The sequence below is a fragment of the Tachypleus tridentatus genome, unplaced genomic scaffold (assembly GCF_004210375.1).
Source record: "Tachypleus tridentatus isolate NWPU-2018 unplaced genomic scaffold, ASM421037v1 Hic_cluster_2, whole genome shotgun sequence".
Taxonomy (NCBI): Eukaryota; Metazoa; Arthropoda; class Merostomata; order Xiphosura; family Limulidae; genus Tachypleus; species Tachypleus tridentatus.
This window is the reverse complement of record NW_027467782.1, coordinates 6055455-6080919: the sequence shown is the minus strand read 5'-3', so window position 1 is coordinate 6080919 and position 25465 is coordinate 6055455. Positions and strand designations below refer to the sequence as shown.

General features: G+C 33.0%; 1 protein-coding gene across 18 annotated transcripts in view; it reads right to left on the bottom strand.

Annotated features, from left to right (window-relative positions):
* LOC143242662 (uncharacterized) overlaps positions 1–25092 on the bottom strand; it is a 312274-nt gene extending 287182 nt beyond the window's left edge. For 3 of the 18 annotated variants that reach the window (XR_013023056.1, XR_013023057.1, XM_076486135.1), the window contains exons 1-2: positions 24566–25092; positions 20683–20756 (exon numbers count right to left, since the gene is read on the bottom strand). Coding sequence is in view for 6 of the 18 variants with exons in the window: in XM_076486135.1 (XP_076342250.1) it covers positions 20683–20756; positions 24566–24634 (143 nt within the window). In the remaining 12 variants the exon portion in view is untranslated. Of the gene's footprint in view, positions 1–7700; positions 8817–16829; positions 18494–20682; positions 20757–24565 lie in introns of those variants that run through there. The other 15 variants (XR_013023051.1, XR_013023052.1, XR_013023054.1 and 12 more) reach the window with 13 other exon arrangements.
* Between the last annotated feature and the right edge of the window lie 373 nt (positions 25093–25465).

Sequence of the window (25465 nt, the reverse complement as noted above, 5' to 3'; positions counted from 1 at the left end):
TATCATACATGTGGTAGCCAGCGAAATAGTCGAGACTTTTGGCTATTTACAAATACTTGGAAGACATGGGAGTTTCTAACAGAACTGGAATGAATATTCAAACTAACATTCCTATGTATTCTACAATGAAACATCATCACACTTAATTTCTTCAAAATATCTTTCGATTATAACTTATTGACATAATGATCGCAAGCTGCTGATAAAAAACGTTCACATATTATGAATGAAAATATTAGCCTCAATACAAATTCAAACGATCCATTTATTCAAATAGCTCTCTCTCTTTCTTTAAATAAACGTTGTATAATTTTGTAGCACTATTCAGTGTATTTGTACGGCAGAATTATTATCTTTAGAATTGATTTTCTTCTTTTATATCAACAGATCTTTCATAAACTTTAGGCTGATAAAGTGAGTGTACTAGTTCTATATAAATGAGAAGCATTCATTCTGTGTGTTCAGTTTGAAAAGTCTGGTAACATTACCAGTGGCTTATTCTGCGAAGTTACCAAATACTGAAGGTATTGGTGCTACAGGTAATACTCAAAATCATTCTTTCTGTATAAGTGAGTTTCTTTTCTGATGTTTCATTCTCAGACAACTCTCTCAATAATGAGTTGTTTCTGCTAATGACTTGTTGAAAATGGATAGTATTTTCATATCCCAGGATATATTCCTATCGATCCCTGTTGTAATATAATGCTGAGAAGGATTTAAAATATCTGAGATTTTCTCTCCAATAAAAATAATTTAACCTCTCATTAGTAATAGATTTGAGAGTAAACCTTCTAATTTTACAACAGAATTTCCATCTTCACATAAGAATCCAAAGTTATTGAGACCACTACTGATCTATGATGAGACGTAAATTCCTCAAAATAATCACTTAGAGGGAGATTATTATTTTTATCTGAAATGTAACAAACACTCTTAATGTTTTAGTACAAAACAGATGAACCTAATGTGCCTAGTGGATGATATAATTTAAGATTCAAAGGGGAAGTGGTGAAAGATCCCGAAAAAAATATTTGTTTCATATTTCCGAGGTAAGTCTTCATGGGTGTCTCTAATAAAAAAAAAAACACAGTAACTTTGGAGTCACAAAACTGGACGCTAGACTCGCAATCCAGGGGTCGCATGTTCGAATCCCCGTCAAATCAAACATATTTGCCCTTTCAACTGTGGGTCAATCCTGCTATTCATTGGAAATAGAGTAACCCAAGAGTTGGTGGTGGGTGATGATGACTAGCTGTCTCCTCTTTATTATTTTTCGCTGATAAATTAGGAATGAATACGATGGATAGACCTCGTGTAGCTTTGCGCGAAATTCATAACAAACAACGTCCTTCAAACCTATAAGTAGGGTTAAAGAAATATCAGAGAACAGTAACGATAAATTATAAGATAACTTGGAGTTTACAAAATAATATTGAATTTGAGGGTATTTGTGTTGATCAAATTAAAATAACTTTAAGATATAGATTATAGCTACACAAAGGTTACATAAGAAATAACAAAACGTTACAAACAAAAACGTTATTACAAACAATGATTTATATATACAAGTTATACAAACAATATTAAGTCTTCTATTTGGTCTAGAACTGAATATTTTATCGACTGTTCACAATGAGCAAATTAATTCTGAGTTGATAAACTAGCTAGCTCTCTATTCTTGGCTGGCTTCACGTCATTTACCAGCAGACTTTTCTCAGACTCTTCTCGGAAAAATATCAACGTCTGAAATTAATTCACTAAAATTAAACACTTTGTAATGTTCCAAATATATATAAATGTCCCTGGTCAAATATCTCTAGGTTTTCGATTAATAAGCTTTTATATTAGCTTCTGAAAATTATAGTGTAATAACTGTAGCAAACCAACAATACTAAATTGTCAGATAATCACGAAGTGACTTCAAACAGCAGCCACTAAAGGAATACAAACATAAAACCACAAAAAACTAATAACACTAATCAAGTTTAGACGTCAGTTAAAAAGACAATTCATGGAAACAAGAGATACAGGATTAAAAACACAAATAAATAAAATAATAAATCAAATCAGAGCAGAAGTAGAATTATTAAAACAAGAAAAATGGGACAATTTCTGTTCCCAACTAAATGGAAAAAACAGATCCGAAATGATTTTGGTTGCACTTAAAACGACTCACAAATGGAGATATAGCAACAAGAAAATACCCACCACAAGAACACAACACATACAAATAAAGAAAAACCGAAGCATTCAAACAACAACTTTAAAACACGTTTGAAACACACAACGACCCATTATAAATAACTTTATAATGAATAACAGTGAACTATTTGAACCACTCTTCCCAGTAGACTTAAATAATTGTCAAATGAACAACACAAACGAATACACAAACACAGTGCTAACAAGCACAATTCTCGCACAAGAACTCATAGAAGCAAAACAAACACTAAAAATAAATCTCCAGGAGAAGACAGCATAAAGCCATTCTTCTTAAAAAAGACACTTTGAAATTATTTGAGCATCTGACAGCAGTTTTAATTTACCATTACACTCTGGTTATATCCCGGTTTTATGATAGCATGCAAACGTATTAATGTTCCATAAAGAAGGAAAGCCAGCCAATAACCCAAATAGCTACCGACATATCAACCTGACCAGCTGTGTAGGCAAAATTCTTAAGAGAATAATCAGTGAGAGGCTCTCCACATTCTTGGAGATACATAACATCAACACTGTATGGCATAACGGTCTCCGATTCCGAAAGCAAGAAATGGGACTACCGTGGGGAATTATTCACTGGCTATCAAACTTTCTGAAAAACAGAATATGTAGAGTTAATGTTGAATGGACCTTCTCAGAATGTTTTATTCCAGAAGCTGGCATCCATCAAGGAGGGGTGCTTAGCCCTATCCTATTCATCAGGTACGCGAGTAATATGCCTCAAAAGATCCAAATAAGGGATCTTCTCACAGTTCGCTGACGATGTGGCAGTCTGAAAAGTACATCAACACCAGCAATAGCAGCCACAAATATACAACCACAATTAAATAGAATAAGTGAACATTGTCAAAAATATAGAATCAAAATAAACACAACTAATACTATTCACAAAGTTAACTAAACAGAAAAAGTACAACCACAGATCTATGTGAATGGGGCATTCCTTCAGACTACTACATCTGCAAGATGTTTAGAACTAACATTGGACTCTGAATTGATATGGATAAACCACATAAATAATATTAACACAAACATTTGGCTAAGAACAAACTATGCTGGGAGTTTAACTGGTAAATATAATGAAGCAAGGACAGGTAACATAAGAATATATAAAACATACATTAGACCCGTCATTGGCTACACTCTTGTGAAAATTAATTGAAACAAATGGTCATTTTACAATATTTTCAGCATAGCTGCCGGTGTTGGTTCGCTGGACCCGTTGATTTCCTTTAATAGTCATTTTTTCACACAGACGGCGTCATTAGCTGTGTTTTGCAGTACGGTCGATCTATTTTTGGGATATATGACGAAATTTTGAGAAATATTATGTCATTCGAAATTGCGTTAGAAGGGCAAGGAGACCAGTCAAAACAACTTCTTTCCAACTCAATGAAGAAAAACGGTATCGATGGGGTCTAAAATACAAGAACTGGACGCAAGAACAATGGAGGAAGGTGTTATTCAATGACGAGACTCATTTTTTGTACAGGGTCAAAGAAGTCTGCATGTTTGCAGATCTCCAGGTGAAAAACTTCAAGAATCTCACATCAGTTCGTAAAACATCCCTTAAAGAAGATGTTATGGGGCTTTTTCAGCTACTATGGCGTCGGAGGTTTACATATCGTAGAAGGTATGATGCGAGGACCACAGTACATCGAAGTTTTGCAGAGAAGAGTCGTTCCAAAATTGAAAAGAGATTTCCAGATGGATCTGGTATTTTTCAGTAAGATCTGGCTCCGTGCCACACATTGAAACTTGTGAAAAATTTTATGACTACAACGCGAATAAAAGTGCTGGACTGGCCTGGAAAATCTTTAGACTTAAATCCTATTGAAAATCTTTGGGCGATTTGTAAAGAAAGACTTCGGGAAAAAGACTGTTCTACGAAAAATACCTAACTGAGGCCATACTTGAGGTGTGGTACCGCGATCCAAAATTATTAAAGGTTGCAGTCAACTCGTGGACTTGATGCCAAAACGGATTAATGATCTTCTGAAAAATAAAGGCGGCCATATCATGTATTAATTTGTGAATAATTTTTGGATTCTCAGAAATAAAAAGGAAAAAAAATTGAAAAAAATCGTAATTTTCCGTCCTGTTTGAATTAACTTGCACAAGAGTGTATGTAGCCCTGCATGGATAAATGTATGTAAAAAACTAGTAAAGTCAAACTACAAACAATACAAAATATACTACTTATAACAGTTTATAAAGTACCCAGAACTGCATCATGTGAATTCATGCATAAATACACACACATAAAAACAATAACAGATAGACTCCCACATAGTACAATAAATTATTTTGGTAAAAAATTGAAGGAAAAACGAACTAGTAAGCGAACGAGACAGATACTGCAAACATGATGAAGAGAGTCCTAAACACCTTTCCATAGTAAATATATATTTTCAAAATAATACAAAAAAACCACCTATAAACTAATAGACGTTAGCTAATAAACATTAAGAAGGATTTATGTGAATGTTTTATCGTTGACACCTATCTAATGATAGTGCAAATAATTATGGAACTATAAAGAGAAATGATTTATTTGCACCAAGTGTATATGTAGATAGTACATGGACATTGCCCTGAGTGAGTGCGGGTTACTCTAGCCCTCATGTACAATGTATAAGTACACTTGACAGTTGCTAAAACAAAGGAAGGAGGAACAGGTTGACGAAACCTGACCCTCCTGGATGTATAAACACTAATCCCAACTAACAATGAGAGAGAGAGAACCTCCTTGGTGACTTATTAAACATGTCAACTTCTTGTTTAATATATTGCTCATGTATCTGAATTATGGATAAGGTTGGACGACTTACAGTATTTTAAAAGCTTTTGATAAGGTGATTTTAACAGTGAAATAATTATTAAGTTAGTATATTCTTATAAGTTTAAGTAAAGGAAAAATTAAAACTCCATCAACCACAGTTACAACTTAGGTTTATTAATCTCAAAAGAAATAATTAGTGTTTCTTCCTGTTCGTACTTTCTGATTAATTCTAGTAATTAAAATATTGTTATATCATTTAATAAAATTTCTCATCATTCTTTTTAAGAAACTCTTATTATTATTATGAAATAATACGTAGTTAGATTTATATCTGTAGACTTGCTAACTTTTTGAAGTACCATAATGGAGCAAATGTACACAGTAAGGAGAAGTGTGATGTATATTCACAAAATTATATAAAAAATATTATATACCGGCGATTGGTATGAAAAGAAATATGTTGAAAAACGTTTCTGATCATGCTAACTACAAACAACGCTCTCCAGGTCATGAGAAGAGTTTTGAAAGCTAACGTTTCTGATTATGCTAACTACAAACAACGCTCTCCAGGTCATGAGAAGAGTTTTGAAAGCTTCATTAGAGAGACGGAACTGAGATTGTTATGTTCGGACTTTCTTCCTTTGTTGACAGTTTCGTGTATGACAGTGTATGCATTAACTTCCCCACTGCTGCGACAGCGCAAGCATTAACTGTAATTCTTCGAGTTAAAGCTTAAGTGCTGCACTCGCCACTGCATTGGTACAAGATGGAAACTGAAGTAGATGAAGGCTTGGGTTCTTTAGGAGCATGGATTTTTTTAAAAACTGATATTGCTCTCAGTACAGTTTTTCATATTGCAAAATAGAGGGAAAGGTGACATCATGAAAGAGCAGTGTAAATTTTTCCTTTTAGACAAATATTTTGTTCACAAGAAGACCAAAGAGACACCAAACTAGAAGAGTTACAAATGACAGTTTAAAGGAATGTGTATCAGTGCAACATTAGGTGTAAAGTATCAAGTAGGATTATGTACCATTAATAGTAAACAGCAATGGTCATCTGGTTTTAACACCTACAAGATGTGGCTTCCATCAGTCAATGTATTGTAGTGACCTCACTTTGACTGAGAGGGTTAAATTGGGCATTCAGCAGATGAGAGCTTGCTGAATGGGTGCAATACTGAGTTCAAAGAGACCACTCGGGGATTGAACTATGCATTCATCCAAATAATAATGCTTGGCACCTTCTCAGCCAAGATAATGTGCATGCGAGTCTCAGGTCATTTTGGTTTGGAATGCTCAGATGATGTGGTGATGCCAATTTGAGTGGATGTGCACTTCTCTTCTACTGTTTTGATTTTATTGTGAGCAGTAATATATTGTTTTATTGCATCTTTAGAAAATACCCCAAACTAAAACGAATTATAAGTTTCTTTTCATCTTCTGTGAATACAATGCTAGAATAAGTAAGAAAGTGACCCCACAATAGGAATTAACAGCATAGTGACAGTTCCTGGTCCATCCAGTATCAATGAGCTGTTGGACTGTTGGAAAAAAAGAAAGATTTCTGTAGGATGTATGATTAACTGAATATTAGAAATAAAAACTTAAGAGATACTAAGAGGCCACTGCTAGATACTTGTCATAGTGTACTTTATACAGTGAGCCAAAGCTGATCTCTAAGTTAAAGACTAGTGCAGAATATTTGTAGAGGAGTTGACCAAAAACTAGCTGACATAATTCATAGCACTTGAAGATTTTCACACTTAGTAGGTAGAGTACTACAATGGCAAACTGTTCGATGATGTGTGAAGACTTACTTACCTTATCATTCATTGTATGATGACCGGAAGAAAGAATGGATATCTTACAGATGGTTGAGTATACATTTCTGAAAGTAGTTATTGTATTGCAGGCAGCACAGTTCGTTTATTTTTTCTGTAATTTTATACAGTCTTGTTCATTCACAATGTAGGTACAATGTATAAACATAAAACATAAGATGTACAAGAACTTCAACAAGAAGATTTGATAAGTTATAAAACACAACTTACCAATAACTGAATAGAAGAACCAATACAATGTCAATCACTCAATACTCATTTGCTATTTCAATTGCCTCTTTATATTCTTGTTCCTGAATACTTTGCAACAGCTCCCTCTAGTGAACAAGCTATAATACTGAACATACAGCTTACAAAATTGAGTCTTCCTAAATGCAACAGTCCTTTGAATAATCCTAATACAAAATTTAAGTACTGCCCTAAAATTTCATTTCAACAAGTCTTTTGGTGTTCTTTTCTCTGGATTATGTCATGGAGATGAGATGGCCTCTTACATTTTATTTAATGACATGTTAATATCTCTCTAGCTAAGTTGTCAGGGGAATCTTTTAGTGGCTATTTTTATTAATCCTCTGGAAGGGCTTTCAACACAAACAATGGGCTTCACAGAAGTTCAACTTTCAGTTGTCAAATTCTCCTTTGAGATTACCTAGTTAGTTGTTACCTTCACTTACTGCTGTACACACTTGTTAGTAACAGTACAAAAACTTGATCTTACACTTAATCTTCATCCACATAAATAATCAACTGATATAACAGTGTTCACTCACATCCTTCAACTATCTTATCAGAACATGGTCTTTTGATTCAAAGTATCTGAAACCTTTAACCCAAAGTTCAAAGTTCCATCCCTAATCTAAGTGAAGTTCAGCTGGTACTCCAAACTTAAAAAAATTTGAATTTCCTTCCTAGTTTCTGATTCCTTCTTATAAGCAGTGCATGCTTCTCATGCTTTTGTTAAACAGTTTTATGCATCATACATCATTTGAACTTCTAAATTCAGTTTAATTGAATATAATCACAGAAAATATCAAGATATTAAAAGTAAAAATAACAGCGACAAAATTTTACACAGATTCATACTTTAAACTTCTCTCCCTAGTTCAAAAGAGGTATTATAAACATAAAGGGAGCTATTAAAGTTCTCCTTACTTAAGGGTTAAGAATAGATAAATTCAACTGTGTAAATACGAAAGTATAATATTGCAACAACAAACTTTACTTTCAACCACTATTTCATTTATTAATTTTAAGAAATACTCTATGGTTTTAGTTTCAGTGAGTGACTACCACAAAATCTTCTGATGCTTTGTCCTCTTTATATGTTAACTCATATCAATACTTTACATTTTTTACTCAAAAAATAAATATGCTGGTTAAATATCCACAAATACCAAACATTAGACAAAATGAAAGTGTAGTGATATTTTATTTAGTCTTTACAATAATTTTACTAGAAATTGTACAATTTTTCTTCAGAATGAAAAGTTGAGATGTATAATTTTAAATCATCAAGTTTTAAATCCAAGTCTATAACTGTTCAGAAAATCAAATTCATAGAAGTTATTCATAGCTGTACATAAAGCCATGTTTAAATGTTAATGTAAGGAAACTTGTTCTAATCAATACTCACCATCAATATAATAAAAAGGGAGGAAAGAGAAACTGTCAGCTATAGAGTTTCTTTTTTGTTAGTGGAAATATTAATATTCCTTTACTGTAAACGTATTTCCAGTAGGAACTTGCCTCCTTTCATAGAAGTAGCCATTGTCTTATAGTGCCGCCTTCTATATGCTATTTTTTCCATGCTGTAGGCCTTCAGCCCCACATACCCAATGATTAGTGTGGTTCAACTCTGTCTCGCATGAAGATCATAACAGGATAACCCTCCAGCAACAGGAATGCTACACACCCTCCTGAAGCATGTGATTTCTTCTAACTGATTCTATCAAGCTATCACTTTGGATACTGGAAGAAAATGGAAGCACCGGTTTTGAATGGAAGGGTGGAAAGAGTTAAGTATCTATCAGAAACACATTTTCAGTTATAACTTCTGACATAGTACCTTACCTCTTCTTACAAAATAGCTGGAATCCCACACGTAGAAGGACTAGCATGTGTGGGAAGGAAAGAAGCATTTTTGAAATCATCCAAATAACACCGAAAAGGTAGATCCTCACAGTAAACAATTATACATTGAAAACTTCACTTCTATACCAGGTGTGGAAAGATGTGCCAAGAAATGGGAAAAATAAGAACATCTATATGAGAGAAAACTATGGGTAGGTAGTGATCCGAACACTAAATACATATGATGACAGTAATATGGGTAAGAGTAAAAGGATATGTATCAAGGTACCATATACAGCAAGTCAACTTCATTCAATTCATTGGGAACCAAAATCCATATAAGAGTAGAACTAGGATCATACCATTTGCAAGTCACATATAATATAAAACTGACATCCATGCAGAAACAGTATCATACTAGTATCAAGTCAACTGCAATCCAAAACAAAGCCATCTGGTGCAAGTAGGAAGGGTACAACAGACTGGAGGAATATATCACACCTGCCAATCTGTGATAACAGTAAAGTGATAAAACTATTGATCCAGGAACCCACCATTCAAACAATAAGAAGAAAGATGTCATTGTATGGTGAAATATCCTACTCAAAATCAATCAAATAGGAAATATTGCAGCACATCCTTGGTATATGAATATCCTCAAGGGATAGCACAAGATGAAGAACCACAGTAGCTTGCATGTTTATCCCCAACAATCACAGCATGGTAGCAGTGAATGAGTCCAACTGAGTGAGGAAACAGAGACACCTTGAATACATGTGCAGCCTGAGTAAGTGTGCTGGTAGGTGGTATTATCTTCATAGTAGTAACTTGGACTTCAGAAATCATTGTTGAAAATTAATAACCACGCATAATACACAATAAAAGAAAACTAAGAAAAAAGGTTATCTTATATTCATGAAAAATTAGAATAATAATTCCACTTCAGAAGCAATAACTAAACAGCAGAATCAAGATGAAAAGAAAATGTAAAAAAATCATTAAGTTGATTTACATGATCAACTTGGTTGACCCATGTTAATCATGAAGTATGTGGGAGCTCAAGGCAGTTAAAATTATATTCCATATATAGCACTGCACTATATTACAATAGCTATTTATGTGGGAAGAGGTAAAACACCGTTATCAGAAAATAAGTTACTTCCACCAATTTCCACTCAAATTTAATTTTAACATCTTTTAATTTTCTTTTGTCACTCTATTATGTCAAACACAAAGAATAATTCACAATTACAAACATCATAAATACATCAAAGATCGATATATTTTGGTCCTGTTTCTTGTGCATCAACAACTTTTAAGCAACTACAACATTTTGTAACAGTCACTGCAAATTCTTAACATAAACAATAACAGTATGTTTTATATCCCAGGTGTATGTTACCTGAAAATTGTTTAAATTCCTTATTAGTTCTAAACAGTTTATCACAAACTACAAAACTGTGTAGTATTTCTCAAGTATGTATTCCTTTATCAAAATGCATGGTAGTTTGTTGGGTGACCAAAACAAACTACTACATGGCACATTGTGCGTTATTAATGTACAATAGTTTAGCAATTTTCACTCTCTATATTTTGACTGTGGCAATCCACACTATCAAATATTTTTGGTACATGTGCTACACTGGAGTCAAAAGTCATACAGGTGAATGATTTTTCTTGATTATTCATCACCAAATTTTCAGCACAAATTTACAAAATATTTTGAAATTATCCTAATTAAAGACCTTTTAACACAACAAGATATTAGCTTAATCAATTAACACACATAATGATGCTTGACAGGGCTTTACCTACTGCATGGGGTAATGATAAAAAACTGTTAATCTAAATTCCATGGCATTACTATAAAACTACTACCATATATTTTAAAAATCTGGTAATTTCTGCAAATAGTCTGGTTGACTATTGATACTTTTGAACAACATACATTCCTGGTTCACTAATTTACCTGAACATCTGAACAACATATATGCCTGGTTAACTACTTTACCTGAACATCTGAACAACATACATGCCTGGTTCACTAATTTACCTGAACATCTGAACAACATACATACCTGGTTACCTACGTTACTGACACATCTGGAGAATGTACATGCCTGGTCTTCCAGTTTACTCATACAGCTAAACAACATAAATGCCTGGTAGACTACTGGTACATCTATAGAACACATATACACAGGGGCGTATATTTTTTTACACCCAATGGGGGAATGATTTTTGCAATCACTTATGGGGACTGTTCAATTTACAAATTAGTAATCTTTGATTACGTGAACCTGAAAGCTATAAACATGCAGTCACAGAGTAATCTTGTTGCCACGATACTTGCATGTATACTTAGGCCTGCTGACTGATAGTTACGAACTATCGCTTAGATCGAAAAGCTTAGAAGCAAACCCATATTAAAGATGTACATTTTGGCTACTGAAAAAGCTTACATCTAGGCCTAATTATATAAGTCGATTGGTAAGAACACGAGAACCACAGGAACAAACACATAATGAACATCTGAACAGCATACATACCTGGTTCACTACTTTACCTGAACATCTGAGCAACATACATGCCTGGTTCACTAATTTACTTATACATCTGAACAACATAGATGCCTGGTTCACTACTCTTACTGATACATCTATACAACATACATGCCTGGTTGACAATTTTATTGGTACATCTGTACAACATAATGACTAGTATACTACTTTTATGATACATCTGAAAACGTACATGTCTGGTTGGCTACTTTACTGATACCTCTGAAGACCATACGTGCCATGATGGCTGTTTCACAGACACCTCTGGACAACATACATGCCTGGTTCACTAATTTACCTATACATCTGAACAACGTACATTCCTGGTTGTGTATTTTACTAATACCTCTGAACAATATGCATGCCTGGTTCACTACTTTACTGATACCTCTGAAGACAATACGTGCCATGATGGCTGCTTCACAGTCACCTCTGGACAACATACATTCCTGGTTCACTAATTTACCTATACATCTGAACAATGTACATTCCTGGTTGACAGCTTTACTTGTTTATCTGTACAACATACATGCCTGGTTGACTACTGATACTTTTGAACAACATACATGCCTGGTTGACTATTTTACTGATACCTCTGAACAACATACAACATTAAATAAAATAATAATTATAAATCTGTACGAACAATTTTACTCAGATATACTTTAGACTTTATACTTTTGTAATATTTATTGAGTGTAAGTCACAAAGATGTGAGAAACCAATCGAGACCTTCATGTTTGTTTATATGTGAAGTCTGACGAGAATCCCCAGTATACAATTTACCTGTTGTTTTTAACCCTTAATCCCACACCCTATGAACGTATTTTTAACAATACAAAATTTACCTATTATTCTGAGCTTCTAATTCCAAATCCTATTATTGTATTTGTTAAGTAATTCTCACTTCTTGAAATACGAAATACTCAAGGCTTGTTTTCGTGCAATTCTCTTAGTGGTTTGCTTTTTACAGACTTCTTATCTTACCCTTTTATGATGTTACAGAATTCGATCTCAACAACAGTCAATGAAGACCGACTTTGAAAGTAGCTGTAGACAATATTTGAATGTGATTGTACAGAGAACATTATTTACTACTTGTTTTATACATACTGTGAACAGTGGTGTCTGTCCATCAGTTCATCTGTCGTCTGTTTATGACGGCTTCACTTCTCATGTTGAGTGTGAAAAGATACGGATGAAGTCAAAGTTCAACAATAACTTTTTTAAACAACAGTAGAACAGGTATGAATAATGTTGATAAACAGGATATTCTACACTAACTTGTTACGAATTAATAACACTATTTATCAGAATGTAAATATAACAGTTTGTTGTTGGTAAATTGTTCTTAGCAGAACACTTACTATACAAAAATGGAACATCAAACATAGAAACCCAAAACTCATTTAACACACTTACTCTACATTATTATACAATCTTACAATTTGTCTTCAATCACTGCTACACGAGGGCTATTTGTGCTCGTCGTCCCTAATGTAGCAGAAAGACCAGATGGAAGGCAAGTAGTCATCACTACCCACCGCCAAGTCTTGGTCTACTATTTTATCAACGAATAGTGGGATTGACTGTCACATTATAATGTCCCCATGGCTAAAAGGTCAATTATGTTTGGTGTGGCGTGGAGAAGTACACCGGACTTTTGTACCATTAACATATACAAACATGGATCGTCATTACTTTCCTCGACTCAAATGATTACAAGTTGATGTATATATAAATAATTTACGTAGGTTCTCATACACTTTCTCGCTCCATTTACTACTTGTGTCTATTTATATATACAGTATGTACATAGATATAGACTGACGGGAATTTAAATAGAGATGTTGTTGGTTGTTTTTTTTTTTAAGGTAAACACTGTCTTCCCCGTCAGCGTTGGATGAATATTGATGACAAAGCTACGTATGGTCAATTCCACAGAAACCGCGCATGTCAGGTAGATATCAGTGGTTGTCTGATTTAATAACAAGCTCAGCGATGGTAAAAACTGTTTTGAAATTTGAAGAAAAATAAACATATGAGTATCCAGAAAACTATGGGAAAATATTAGCATATTTAGTGAAGTATTTTTATGTATTTTTTACTTTATATCTATCTGTGTAAGAGTAGTAACATAGAAATTCAAAAATGTTCCGGTGTTTGTCCTGTTTTGAATTATTTAGATTTTTATTGATTACTTCAATGACCACTTCTCAACATATTTCACACCCGATCATTGATGATAAAACTGTAAACAGTTTCAGGTTTGTTTTGTTTTCTTTTAACCAGTAGCTTGACCTTTTAATGTACTCCTAAACATTAGAATCCCCAGATGTTGAGAGATTTATAAAACTGTGTATTCTTAAAAAACACATTAACTCATTACAGTAAAAGTTATCTCAGGCTGTGACTGTTATATAAGATTAAATATTAAAATAAATAGATACAGCTTAAAGGATTCACCGGTGTTTTCAAAATCTATAAAATAAAAATCAGTCGTAACCTCAGAATCACTAGAAACAAAAGCGCCCGAAACGTATTAAAGATTTTATTGGAAAGAAACGTAAATAGCTTTCAAAAGGAAAATAAATGTCAGAAGAGAATAAATAACTGTTTTATAGGAAAGTCATCAAAGCTACTGCGCTTCTTTTCCGTTTACTCGGAATCACTTATTTTCTGCATCAGTCCTCATGACGATACTCACCTATAGAGGGAATACATGGTAACTAACGCCTTGTTATAGTCCTCCAAGTAAGTATTTCAAGTCTGATTTTATGTGAACGGGGAAAGCAAAAAATGAGGGTCTGGTTCTTACTGGCCATAAATCTGTTATTTTCACATCGCTTCCAAATCCTTGACAGTGCTGGATATTAAACCTTACGGTCCGCCCAGTTACTATTATTTCTGTATCTTACACAGTTCGTAAGTTTGTGTGTGTGTTTTCTTATAGCAAAGCCACATCGGGCGATCTGCTGAGGGGAATCGAATCCCTGATTTTAGCGTTGTAAACCCTAGACTTACCGCTGTACCAGCGGGGTGCAGTTCGTAAGTATAAGACAAGTTCTATTCCCCTGTCGCATCAGGAAGTAAAATAAAATAGCGCAATAGGGTGACAACTTGCGAAAAAAACTTTCACGTGTGTGTGTGTTTTCTTAGAACAAAGCCACATAGAGCTATTTACTATATCCACCGAGTGGAATCGAACCTCTGTTTTAACGATGTAAGTCCGTAGAGGAACGTTCCAACTCTTTTCATATTTTGACAAGTTCACATCCAAGTCGATGACACGTTTACTGAGTCTTGCTCTTTCAGTCTAGTAAGAGAATAAATTTTACAGTAAAGTATTACTCTTAGTCTTGAAATAATTTAAGAGGAGTTCCCAGTGGCACAGTAGTATGTCTGCAGGCTTATACTGTTAAAATCCGGGTTTCGATATTCGTGGTAGGCAGAGCACAGATAGCCCCTTGTGTAGCTTTGTGCTTAACAACAAATAACAACGAGTTTAAGAAGAATTGTCAGTGAGATTAGAAAATATAAATTAATTGTTTATATTGGATTTACCTAAAATACATATCCTGAATGTTATATGATGCTGCAATTGTTAATATGTAGCGTAAAATATCTTACATATTCCACATTCACTATTTAAAGCAAAACAAAAATAATACATTATTTCTACCTAAATAACTAAAATACATTGCTGAAATAACAATTATTTAATCAAAACTAAAATATATAGAAAGTTAATTGCTAAAAAAAAAAAAAAATCTTCATATTTTAAATGGAACGATTTGAATGAAGACTACATGATATTTGGTGTTGGTTAAAGTTGTTTGATGTAGATGGTTTCTTTAAGTACGAATTCCAGATCAGTGTCATCCCTACAAAGAATATGTATATTTTATCTTTCGTGTCCTGTTTCTTCACTATGTTAGCGTATAAACGAAAACCATGTGTCACCGAACATTTCTCTGTGTTTTCATGAACAATCCTGTATTTTATTAGTTCTTATTACTAGATGGGGTTCGGCTTTCTCAGTACATCAGGCCATGCAGTTTTCTTGGGTGAAAATATCGACAAGCCTTGAACAAAGATAAATTTGGATGTCTTTAGTCAAAAGAATTCCCTTCTGTATGATATGGGGTTAAACTTAATCTGGAACTAAAACATAATTTGTGAGTTATAAAAGCGGTTACCTATCACCATATTGATCTGTATTTTTTATCCTATTTTTATCTTAACTGTTTTTCTTATCCAACACCAACTTGTAAGCACCTTTCACATGTTGAGTGCACACCCACATATTATATTTTAAACTTTAAGTAAAACATAATGATAAATGTATACTAACAGTTTTATTCATAAATACTTTAGACCTTATAATTGTGAATCATTCATTCAGTATATGTCAAGAACTAAAACCAATCCAGACTTTCATGTTTCTTTAAAAGTGAACGAGTTTCTCCAGTAGACAACCAACCTATTGATTTTTGACTCCAAATCCTAAATCCTATGATTGTAGTTGTTAACTAATTATCATTTCTTCACATACTAAATATTAATGTCTTGTTTTTCGTACAATTTTCTTAGTGGTTTACTTACTGCAATCTTTTTATTTTACCTTTTTATGATATTATAGAATTTGACCTGAACAACGACCACGGCTTGTGAGTAACTTTCAGATGTAGAGTACAAACGTTTATATTAAATATTAAACTGTAAGCAAGAAATAATTCTAAGTCTATATGAACAGTTTTACTCAGAAATACTTTGTAATTTATAATTTTGTGACATCCATTGAGTGTTAAGTCACAAAGAAAAAAGGAAATCAATCCAGATTGGACAGAGAACATTATCTACTACGTTTTATACAACATACTGTGAACCGTGGTGTCCGTTCATCTGTCTCCTGTTTATGTTGAGAATAAAAAGCTACACCAACATGTTATGAATTAATAACACTGATTCATACATCAACATGTGACGTAACGGTATGTTATTGTTGAGTGGTTCTTAACATGACAGAAATACTCAATCATTACTTCTTGTAGTTGTTGGTATAAGGAATATAGGTTCAGAAAGTTTGATTAATAACACCAAAATATACCAATCATTCAAATTAATATAGAATTTTGTCTAATGAACAATTAATTTTATGTTTAAGGACATTAAAGTCATTTCTTGAAACACTACACACAAAGAGATAAAGAGACCTTTAAAACGAATTGTTTGAAAAATTCTGTTTCGTATTCTATCTGAGATGTTTACCAACTTCAGGTTCCAGTTACATACAGATAATTTGAACACATTTAATCCTAGCATTTCGTTACCATTATATAACAAATACTATGCTTCATATATTTTAATATAATTCATTCCCCATATGGTACAGCACTTATTGTACAGAGTTACAACGTTAAAATCATGGTTTAAATTATTCTCAGTTAACAGATAGCCAGATATGGCTTTACTACAGAAATAACACACACATAATATAATTTAATTTTATTTAATGTTATACTTGGAAATATGTTTATTTCACAATATATTTTTCAACAAATTATTTACTAATATTTTTATTCAGATTTTTTGTACTGGATATAAAGTTAATAGTCGTGATTTTATTTAAATATTGATTTCAAATATTATTACATTATTATTTGTCATGTAAAATTTTGAGGTTTTTTTTACATATTTATATTCATAGTTAATGGTTTGTTTTGATTTACAGAATTCTACCAAATATACTGCAGCATAATTATCTGAGATAACTTGAAATTACTGGTTCAAGTGTTAATGGAAACTATAAGAAGAAACGAAGGAGAAAAGATATTTCTGTTTGTTGCCACAATAATTGGTTGAATTCAGAGTATTAGAAATGTTTGATTGGCAGACACACACTTTATTTTGGAAGGACAATGTAATAAGATTCGCAAAATGTTTTTTTAGGCATCGTTTTGAAAAATATTTAAAACTATATACTCATAGATTATACCAGATGATTGTACATAGTCTAAAATATCTAGTTTCATACTATTTTCGATAGAATATCTTTTTGTTCTCACATAACAGCTATTATTGTTCAGTGCAGCCTTCAATATGCGAAAATATTTTTGGTTCCACTAGCCTTGAAATTCTCATCTACCGCACGTTTCAACAATGGTTCATCTGCGTTGTAGCATGTAAATAAACAAGCACAACGCTTCACTGAAACATACTCTACCATCAAAGCTGGAAGCTGGCTTCCTATTTACTGTAGAACACAATCTTCAAAGTTGACAGAAAAGAAGTACCAGAAGTGTGAGGAGAGTAAAGTATCAATGGGAAATATATTTTCAGTGTAAGAAAACATCAACTTTGACACGATATCTTACCTAAAAATAACAGGAATCACATTGAGAAGCTCATGTTGACTTGGTGGGGAACCTAGATGAGCAGTCCTCGGAAAGTGTCCACAAGATGCCCTCGAGTGTGACTTCTCTTCTTGGAGGAACGCACTTGTGGGATAACGTGTAAATAACTAGGTACACTCTTTTTCCTATCTTGAAAGTACGGGTCACGACGCTGGGTGTAAAATGACATTTTAACTGTAGATATCCTGGCTGATCCACCTTCTTTCCCATGTTGGGGGGAGGGACATCTTAGCAGATACAGTACATATAAAGTTGTCCACTTTTTTTCCCATGGTAGAGTGGGGAGTATCTTAGTAAACACAATACATATAAATTAGTCCACCTTCTTCCTCATGGTAAAGTGGAGAGTATCTTAGTGACACAATACATATAAATTAGTCCACCTTCTTTCCCATGGTAGAGTGGGGAGCATCTTAGCAAACACAATACATATAAATTAGTCCACCTTCCTTCTCATGGTAGAGTGGGGAACATCATAGTAAACACAATACATATAAATTCATCCACCTTCTTTCTCATGGTAGAGTGGGGAGCATCTTAGTAAACACAATACATATAAATTAGTCCACCTTCTTTCTCATGGTAGAGTGGGGAGCATCTTAGTAAACACAATACATATAAATTAGTATATTTATAACAGAAATAAACAATCTGACTAACAATTACTTTGAAATTCTTTTAAAGCCTGTAGAAAAGTCCAGTGATTTAGTCAACAGAAAAAATAATAAAAAAAGAGAATAAAAGCAAATAACTTCATGAAGAAATCACAATTCGAAGAATTACATGACAAAATAAGTCACTCTCACATACAGCTGTGATAAGACATGTAACTGGATTACTCGAAGTTCAAGAGAGCGAAGTCAACAAAAAATGTATCAATTACAAACATATATGTGACATTTATAATCACGAGTACAAATGCCATAAATACATTGACGGATGTCACTGACAATGAATGTAAATCTCGTGTATATATTTGGTTCCCAGATATATAAAAAGTGTTCTTGACTGAAGCCAACGGGCAAAAAATTCCAGATTAAAATGCACACAGAAGCATTTAAATGACATAGTCTTAAGTACTCACATCAGAAACTCAATGATGAGTAGTGTTGATAAACAAAATAACACTGAAAGTCATATCTGTTTATCTGATCAGAACAGCATAATTTTAAAATTAATTTATATGCAAGTTACTGAATTATGTGCAAAATTTAACTAAACATCTTTACAATCCATGCATGTGAATGAAATTAACATTATAGTATATAATTTAATGTTTATGTTGTCCAAGTTTTAATTCTTTGTTACAACAGAAACATTTAAAATAAATATTTTGCTCACATAGTTTGCTTGTCACATGATCCAAGTTATATAAAAAAAATCTCCAATTTAACAGAAACTGACTGTAAACACATAAGCTCACAATGCATACAACTGTCTAGATACCAATGTATTTTCACATGTCCTTTTGAGACATACGATATATGCAGTCTTAGAACTCAATCCACTGCAAAAGAGAAATAGATTTTACAGCCTTTTATGGGTGCTATGCCAATCTTCTATACTTTGGAAACAAATTTATGACGTACAAATAATTAGTTAATACAAGTGTACAAAGATGTTATAAAGAGCTCAGTTTACACTCCACTCCACCAACAGTTAATATGAAATTGGTGTACAGTTTTGTACTGAAGTCGAAGTAACAGCCTGCAGTACTATTGTCTACAGCACTTACAGTGGTTTGTTACCTCAAAATGCTATAGTTAGAGACAGTTGAATTGTACTTAAATCTAATTTTTATATTTTAGTTGACTATGTATAATTTATGTTTTAAAATCCTATTTGAGTGATTTAATTGTTTTATAAGCTTAACTTGTTACACAGATTGTGAAAGCTTTATAAACAAGATGGTATCTATAACAGCCATCCTGTTTTGGCAACACACCTATGTGGGGAATTTCTCAAAATAACTTCTTCATAAAAGGCCTATTGGTATCAGTTAACATATCAGAATAAATAGTGACAATGAATTTTAAAGGAGAGTTAAAATAAACTATAAATGAAAAGATAAAGACATTAAATTATGAATATGTGAAAAGATGACTATACTAATAAACTTCTATAAAGATGTAAAAGGTATGTACACATTTTTGTTAATTTTAAAATCATTTCCCTGCACTCTCTGTTGATGATGACAAATAGAGTTAGTAATACGGTGCATAAAAGAGAAAAAAAGTACAAATATTTACCTTAAAAACAACAATTGATGTTCATTTATGAGGTTCTAGAGGTTATGCAAATGAAATGTAGAAACAGTAAGTTAAAACATATTATTTTTATACTTTATGTAAAATTACTTTGCATGTGAACTACTCAGAGTCCAAGTGTAAATAACTACATTAAATAATGAATTTTATCAGAAAAATCCAAAAATATTTACAAAATAAAACTTTCGCTGAAACTACTTACTTTAATGAAAGTTTGTTATCAAGTTTTAAGGAAATAATTTCATTAACTAGTTTCATTTTGAAAGGCATTTCATGAGAGTTGCATACTTTTCTTCCTATGAGCATATATCATTCTTCAAGGTTTAATGTCTTCCATAATGTAACTGTTAATTACATATCTATATACATAATATATGTCTATGTTACATACATATACAATATTAATGACTATTGTACAGCAACCACATAAAATGTATTTAGTCCAAAAGCAATGCTTACATTACTTGTAATATCTTTTAATATGAACTTAAATAGTAGAGTTTTGTAAAGGTTTACTAACCTGCCTAAGATCAGCAAAGCACATCTGGAGTGCACCTTCTTCAAACCCTCTAACAGGTTATGAATTAGCAAACACTATTGAAGACAAAAAAGAACTCAGTTTAGTTTATATCCATTAATGAATAATTATTATCTGTATTTGTTTTAAAGGCCTTAACATAAAATATTTGGATTGCCAACACAATTCAGTTTTATTGAAGCATAAAATGCTGTTTCGTTTTTGTCTTTGATCTTCTTAAACATAGTCTAGAAAGCCAACATCCAAATGCAGTGGAGATTGTGTGAAAAGTGTATCAAAATGTGTGGAATAAGATTGACCTCATCAACGTTTGTAGAAACTTACTACAATGAAAGAAGTATTTTCATAATAATGCATTATTATGGCCATCAAAACTGAACATGATTTACAATGAAATAGTTCCAAGGGCAGCAGGAAACCTGAAAGTTGTTCTTAAAAGATAAATGAACCCTTAAACAAATAATACTGTGTAAGACTATTAAGTATTCTGATTATTTACACAACTGAAAAATAAATAAGAACAAAACTACAATAAGAATTTCATTAATTAATCAACAACAAAAATAAATCTCTTCAGAGAGAACTAAATCTAATTAAAAAATACAATTCCTAATTGACCTAAAACTTTAAGAAGTTAATTATTCTTGGGTATCTTTGAAATTAGGTTTTGATAAAATGGTTTTATGTTTCAGATGTGGTTTAAATAAACAGTTTCAATTTTAAGGTAATAACATTAAAGTGTGATGGTCCATAAGGTACAAATTTTCCAAACTCTTAAAATTTCTTGATTTGCATATACTGTGTTAACCTTATTTCCCCAGATGTTAAAAGCTTTAAAAATAACAACAAAAGCACTTTCAATTTTGTCCATAAATCATCCATAAAAAGATCATAGCATAATGTGTTTGCTAAATGCAAAATTTCAGTCATTGTCTAATTCAACAGAAATACCTTTGTTGCAATATATGGAAAATAGTCAAATAATGAAACTGTTATTATATTAACGTCTATCTTTATATTGTGCTGTTTGTGTCCCAAGAACCACAGTATTTACATTATACATACATTGTACCTCACTACTATAACAACTGAATAAAACAAGCTAAACCAGGTTAATATATGTGATTCATCCTCACTGTCAAGCTGAATTCAGAAAAAGTACACCTTACTTAAAAAGATGGGACTAAATATTTGTCCACAGAAAACCATCCTTTCCTTTTCACTACTGGCTTACATTATACACTATATCTTATTAGTATGATAAAGCTGACTTAAAACTCTAAAATGTTCAAAGTTGCATCACCTACTTCAATCTTTTTTTATCTACCTTTGTACTAAACTCACTGAATTTAATCTTTTCGGGTCTTTTAGAAATTTTTCCCTCCGTCCAGGATGTTTTTTTGGCCTCTAAATTAACAAGTTAGGGCTGAGAGATGCCTTGGGTCTCTTTTACAACTGGATGATATATCCATATCAAGGCTTACAATATAAAATTGGATATAAGGCACCTTGTTAATTTGGAGGCCAAGAAAACATACTAGAGAGAAGGAAAAATTTCTAGATGATCCCAATTTTCATGAAAATATAGGTGATTTTCAACAAAATAAGATATTAAGCAGGGCAACAGTGAAAGTTATGTTTCCTATACAGAAAATGTATTTCATATAACTAGTCTCATTTAGTGCTGCACTCTATGTGAAAAAAAAGAAAGAAAAACATGCCACAAGTCTTTTTCCTCCCTTCCTTTGGAAATGACTCATTTTAATGTCTCTCATGCAAATTATCATGGATAATCCTCCTCAAAGGAAAGTGCTATACATTCATTATACGTGCGACTTCCTCTATTCAGTTCTATCAAATTACTGTTTTGAGTTTTAATGGAGAATTGAATCACTCATTTTCAGTGGAGAGGAAGTACATTTTATGTATCGAAAAACTAACTTCTAATATGGTACATTAGCTGTGCTTGTATAATCAGATAGAATCACACACTGAATTGGTGCAAGGGAAGAAAAGAAGCACCCTTTGAAAGAGTACAAAGGGCACACCTTATGTCTAAAGAATTAGATATGTAGATATGATGTGGGAGACTACACTACTTCTAAATCAGCCATACTATTCACCAATCTTGGAAATGTGTTGTATATTCTGGTAGACAAAAACCGAGAAGTAAATCCAATTAGTATTGGGGAAAAATGGAAGTGTTTCCAGACACAAAGTGGCTAGGACATGATGGACTGTACTTGACAACTACATCCAAAATCTGTGCTGCTGGAAACTGACACAGATAGAGAGGGTGGGTGTAGAATGAGGATCATACCATCTTCACCTGAAATTAATGAGACCAGAAGGGATATCAAACACCTGACTCCTGAAGAGAGAGTATGTTAAGAATAGAAAATGGTATATCAACTTAGAAAACCTGATGTCCTGGATTGAAAAAATGTGTATGAGTGTCTTTTGTGTAGCTTATTCTGAAGATGTTATTTGAAGGGAAAGAACCACAACAATCCCAAGTTCCTCCACCATGCTGTATCAAGGCGATTGTAGGACGTAGGCACCTATTGTTTGTTGGCCCTACCAGCCATATAAGTTAAACCAAAAATTAACTTTTAAGGAAACTTTTCATGGACCTATAGTTTTCATAGGCCCCAGGCACTGTGCCTAATAAATAATTCAGCCCTGCCTCCACAATAAGATAAAGTATAATTGAAGGAGGAAGTCAAACATATTCACTACAATGTGCAAAAACTTATGTTTTTTGCTTTTACTCTATATTATAAAATAAAAAAAGGAGACTTAGAAACTGATTGAAAGACTATGACAGACAGCCAGTCTTCAGTTTTAATAACAACAACAAACAGCTGGAATAGAAACTGTGAAAGAGATGATTTCCAGATTCAATGTTCTGTTGGACAGAAGGTCTTGAACTACCTCCAACAGAAGCTGGCTGTTAATGGGATTCTGAGGAAGGAAAGAAATGGATATCTGTGATAAAAAGAGGAAGATAAAGGAAGCATAGGACATGTCCAAATAATCCACCAATCTGTGGTGAAACACTGCCAAAAGGGAAGAAAGTCACATAACTGAGCTCCCATCCAGTTATCAACTGGTACTGTTGATACTATGATGATCTACACTGAAAAAAACACCTGGAAAGAGGAACAGGTAAAAGCTGGGAAGCACTAGGATGGGAAACAGGAATAGGGGCTTGTCTTGATTCCAACTGTGGAAAATGAGCTACCAAAAACGAAAGGATAGAGTGTTCCTAGCATGCAATTCCAAAGGGTCTGGAATACGTTTGAAAATATACTAAGAAACAGAGCTACACATGATTTCCTAAGTGGGCAGCAAATAAATCTGACAGAAGGCTGCATTTTGACCCAGTACGTTTCAACAACAGAAAAATTATGTATGCAAGGTGAGAGTAGAGAATGAAAAATGAGTCATCTTAGAAGTAACAAAGGAGAGGCTGTTCCTCATAAACCTCAGGACTTTTGTACAGAGTATCTGAAAGTAAATGTATGGTAGATAAATACCACAAAAGTAAGGATAAGACAGAGGCATGGGTTAAAAGCACTGGAAGTCAGGGGGTACTCCCAAATTGGCAAAATAGATTCCAACACCTGTGAGTCTTAAAACGGATAGGCTACTTGATGGTTCGTCAAACAAACTATCCACAGCACATAGGAAGCAAGACATGCTGGAACTCTCAACCAATTATGAAGTAAATTGCTTTGTATGAACCCTAATATCCAAAGAAAGTGGGAAAACTAAATATGGTAAAGAAGAACTGAGAACTATCATACAACAAAAAAGGATGAGGATTGTAGGAATTCATAAAAAGGGATAAAACATCACATACCTGAGAAATCATACCTAAATACGCAATATTAGACCGAGCTGACTCTGCAGGAGGTGTACAGGGAAACATGAGAAAATCCTGTGGTGGAAAAAGGCTATAAAAATCTTTCTCGGAATGAACAGGTTCAGATTGTTCATGAGATGAATAACTTCAAGAGAAAGTGGCTGACTCACAGATTGACCAGTCTCTCACTGAATAATTGCAAATAATTCCATTAACAGGGTTGCTTGCACCTCCAGCCATAGTTACAAAACCGGCACTCTGGGCTATATGTACCTCACGTGCTTCGTAAGCACTCACGAATTTTCAAAACAAACATGTACAATATTATATCAACTATACCTTGTCCTATCCATTGCCGACGATCAAACACAATAAGAACAATATTTATATAAGCAGCTTGTCACAGCAACGAATCTTACGGTGAAGACGTTTTCTAAACTGATAGAGTGTAATCACAATTCATTGTACTTGAGAGAAGACATTGATATTAGGCCTATGCTGTTATTAACTATACGATTTTTATATTCAGCCCCTAGGTATCTTCATGGGAGAAAATAAATAAATTTCTTTTCTTATAATTCTGTTCCAACCAGTATGTAAACAGTTTGTTTATGATGCTTTTATTTTTAATATTTTAACTCAAATTTGGGAAACTTAAGGGAAGAATAGAAACTTTTAAATTCCGTATATGTAATTTACCTGCCAGGCGAGTTGTTTAAATTATTTTCACAACAATAATTGTGATTATTTAGCAAGTATTATTGTGAAACAACAATGTCTTATTTTGTAATAAAATAACGTAAACATTAGATGTTTTTTCACACGTATCAATTTGTATATTTTAAATTAAAATCAAAGCTCTTTAAAAATGGAACTGTGGTTTCTGTTGCCTCATCA